At 55.1% G+C, this 4,122-nt stretch overlaps 1 protein-coding gene across 1 annotated transcript; it reads left to right on the top strand.

Moving 5' to 3' along the window:
• The first annotated feature begins 242 nt into the window (after positions 1 to 242).
• Positions 243 to 3,817, top strand: LOC126028071 (kallikrein-12-like). Its single transcript, XM_049787116.1, has 3 exons — positions 243 to 369; positions 2,298 to 2,431; positions 3,662 to 3,817. Exons 1-3 carry the CDS (start codon positions 243 to 245, stop codon positions 3,815 to 3,817), a joined length of 417 nt encoding a protein of 138 aa, XP_049643073.1.
• Positions 3,818 to 4,122: the final 305 nt, after the last annotated feature.

Genomic DNA, 4,122 nt, shown 5'->3' with positions numbered 1-4,122 from the left:
TCTAACTCCATCTCTCTCTGTATCTGCCCCTGTCTGTCTCTCTGCCTGTCCCTCCCTGTTCCCCTAGCTGTCTCTCCATCTCTGTCTCTGCCCGGCCTCTGTCTCTTGACATCACTGCTTCTGTGCCTCTTCCTGTGTGTCTCTCCCCCTGCCTCACACCCCATGCCTCTCGGGGTCCCCAACTCCCCATATCCCCCACCCCGCCCCAGGACTCAGCCACGCAGGGACCGAGAAGATCTTCAATGGCACCGAATGCCAACCCCACTCCCAGCCCTGGCAGGTGGGGCTGTTCGAGGGTGCCAACCTGCGCTGTGGGGGTGTCCTCATCGACCGCAGGTGGGTGCTCACTGCAGCCCACTGCACCGGCAGGTAAGCCCCCCCACGCCCACGTTCAGGGGTGCAGAGGGAAGGGGTCATGGGGAGGCCATGGGGCGGGCTGGAGCTGGCCTGGACATGGGATGTCCCAGGTTCAAATCCCAGCGGGGCAGAGGAGAAGAGGGAGGAGTGAAAGGGAGGAAGGATGTCAGGACGGGAGGGAGGGAGGGACTTGGAGAGCCCAAGGATGTCAGGACGGGAGGGAGGGAGGGACTTGGAGAGCCCCGCTGAGCCGCTGTGCCCCCCCCCCCCCCAGCAGGTACTGGGTGCGCCTTGGGGAGCACAGCCTGAGCCGGCTGGACTGGACCGAGCAGATCCGGCTAAGCGGCTTCTCCCAGACGCACCCGCGCTACCTGGGGGCACCCCAAAGCTATGACCATGACATCCGGCTGCTGCGCCTGGTGACCCCCGCCCGCCTCACCCGCAGTGTCCAAACTCTGCCCTTGGCCAAAGACTGTGCGACCCCTGGCACGCAGTGCCACATCTCTGGCTGGGGCACCACCAACCAGCCCTGGAGTAAGGGGGACTCCCAGGGAATAGGGGAAGGGGAAGGGGGAGCGGTCCTCCAACTGCTTGGAAGAATGTGGGTATAAGGACCAAGCCTTCTGCTGGATGGAGCTGGGGGGCAGAGGGCACGGTGGATCAGGCGTCTTGGGAGGGTAAAGGGTTCGAGGTTAAGGGATGAGGGGCCTGGAGTCATAGCACAGCGGGGAGGGCGTTTGCCTTGCATGCGGCTGACCCCCGGGGTTCGATCCCCAGCATCCCGTGAGTTCCCCTGAGCCCTGCCAGGAGTGATTCCTGAGTGTAGAACCGGGAATAGCCCCCAAACAAAATAATTAATAATAATAATGATGATGGTAATAATCCAAGTGATCAATATATCTAAAATAACCAGAAAGAAAACAAGGTGGGGCTGCAGTGATAGCGCAGCGGAAGTGGGGGCGTTTGCCTTGGACACAGCTGACCTGAGTTCCATCTCCGGCATCCCATAGTGTCTCCAGAGCCTGCCAGGAGTGATGCCTGAGCACAGAGCCAGGAGCAATTCTTGAGCACTGTTGGGTGTGACCCAAAAGTCTGAAAACAATTAAAGAAGACCCTCCAGGTCACAGTTCAAGTCCCAGGGGTCACTCAGAGGGACATGGATGCCGCACAAGCTGGTGCTCATTTGCAGAGGGAAACTGGGCTTTAGTCAGGAAAGTAGGGGTCTGTCTGGTCTGGGAGTCTAGATGCAGGGGTCCAGCCATGGTGAGAGTTGGAGGTGATTTAATTTTTTTAATTTGGGGCAGAGAAACATACTTGGCAGTGCTCAGAATTTACTCCTGCACTCAGAGATTACTCCTGGAGCATTTGGGGGGGACTCTGGGAGTCCTGAGGGTCAAACCAGGGTGGGCCGTGTGCAAGACAGGTGCCTTCCCCACTGTCCTATGACTCCGGCTCCTCGGAGGTGAAAGAGGTTTTAGGGTTGATGTTGGATTAAATTTGATTCTTGGAGTTGGATTAAGAATATTTTAGATAGCACAGCAGGGAGGGTATTTGCCTTGCCTGCAGCCGACACGGGATTGGCCTGGGTTCAATTCCCGTCACCCCATATGGTCCCCTGAGCCTGCCAGGAGTGATTTCTGAGTGTAGAGCCAGGAGTAGCCCCTGAGCACTGTCAGGTGTGCCCCCAAAAAATATTTAGATAGCACAGCGGGGAGGTCATTTGCCTTGCATGCAGCTGACCCAGGTTCGATCCCCGGCATCCAGTGTGTTCCCCAGAGCCTGCCAGGAGTGATTTCGAGTGCAGAGCCAGAAGTAACCCCTGAGTGCCACCAGGTGTGGCCCAAAAAACAAAGTTAAAATAAAAAAGAATCTTTTAGCTAAGGATGTGGGGAATTCTGGAGTTATGGGGGAGTCACTGCAGCATCTACTTCCCACCCCAGGCCCATACCCGGACCGACTCCAGTGCCTCAACTTATCCATCGTCTCCAGAGAAACCTGCCAAGCTGTGTTTCCTGGGAGAATCACTGAGAACATGGTGTGTGCAGGAGGCGTTGCAGGGGCTGATGCCTGCCAGGTAAGCTAGAGTCATAAATTTCAGGGAGTCTCCTGAGGGCTCTCTGACACCCTACATGGGTCCCCAAGCCCCGCCAGGGGGGTGACCCCTGAGTGCAGAGCCAGGAATCAGCTCTGAGCACTGCCGGGTGTGGTCCCCAAACAAAATAAACAGAACTGAGCACAAAGAGAGGGAGTGTAGAAGGGAGAAAGAAGAGCTCAGATTGTGGGTTTAGGTAACTACAGTAAGAGGAAGGAGGTGAGTCTGGAAAAGAGAGGTTCGAGGCTTCTCTGAAGCTCTAACTCAGGCTGCCTTGCCAAAGAGGAGGATATCTTTTTGCCCCCCACTTACTGGCCCATGGGAGAATTCTAACCAAGTCCTGTCCTCTGTCCAAGGATCACCTACTTGTCTTCGCCTATTGGCCAGAAGTTTTGTCATTGGAAACTTGGGATCCTTGGTGGAGACCCACCCTCTTTCCCTGGATTGGCCATTGATGATGGGTGTTCTCTTCCCTCATTGGCCAGTACCCAGTCCTTGGTGGAGTCCTGGCTTCCTTTTTGGGGATTGGTCATTGATGATGGTCATTCTCTTCCTTCATTGGCCAATATCTAATCATTGTCTTAATGGGAACGTGTGACCCTTGGTGGACTCCCTCCCTCTTTCCCTAGGACTGGTCATTGTGATGGGTGTTCTCTTCCTTCATTGGCCAGTACCCAGTCCTTGGTGAAGTTCCACCTTCCTTTATTGGAATTGGTCATTGATAATAGTCATTCTCTTCCTTCATTGGCCAATACCCAATCATTGTCCTAATGGAAACTTGGGACCCTTGGAGACCTTCCCTCTTTCTCTGGAATTGGTCATTGATGATGGGTGTTATCTTCCTTCATTAGCCAGTACCCAGTCCTTGGTGGAGTCCTGCCTTCCTTTTTTGGGATTGGTCATTGATGATGGGTGTTCTCTTCCTTCATTGGTCAACACTCAGGCATTGTTCTAGAGGGAACTCACTACCCTTGGTGGAGGCCCGCCCTCCTTCCCTGGTATTGGCCCCTAAGGGACAGTATGTTTTTGCCCTTTTTGGTGAGTCATTGTCATTGACCTTGGGGAACCTGTCTGTGCTCTTTCCTCTGATGGCCCGCCTGGAGCTTCTGTCTTCAAGGCCCAGGAATGGACAGGTTGGGGCATGGAGGTGAGGAACCGGAAACGCCTTTCTCCTGTTCTGAATGTCCACCACCTTCTCCTTCTGCCTTCCAGGGAGACTCCGGGGGCCCCTTGGTCTGCAATGGCGTCCTTCAAGGTCTGGTGTCCTGGGGCTCCGTGGGGCCCTGTGGGCAGCAAGGAATTCCTGGAGTCTACACCAATATTTGCAAGTACGGGGACTGGATCCAGACGGTCATGAAGAACAACTGACCTGAACTCTCGAGGGGCGCCCAAAACTCAGTCCTGGGCCTCACCCCGCCTCCTCCAGTGTCATCTCAGCCCCTGTTTTTATTGATCTCTGGATCCTCTGAAGCCCCCTGCCCCAAACCCCGGTCAGTGAGGGGAAATGAGTTTGTGACTATTGAGAATAAATGCAAGAGTGCTAGAAGACGGATGTGACTATTCTTTTGATGCCCCATGTCGTGGAGGCAGGAGATCCAGTGCCCCTGTTTCTTCACCTACAGATGTGGAACATCAGAAAAGTGGGGGGGTGTCTTCCCTGGGGATATGGGGGA

This window comes from Suncus etruscus, chromosome 14 (assembly GCF_024139225.1).
Source record: "Suncus etruscus isolate mSunEtr1 chromosome 14, mSunEtr1.pri.cur, whole genome shotgun sequence".
In the NCBI taxonomy this organism is placed as follows: domain Eukaryota; kingdom Metazoa; phylum Chordata; class Mammalia; order Eulipotyphla; family Soricidae; genus Suncus; species Suncus etruscus.
This window is presented reverse-complemented; position numbering and strand designations above follow the sequence as displayed.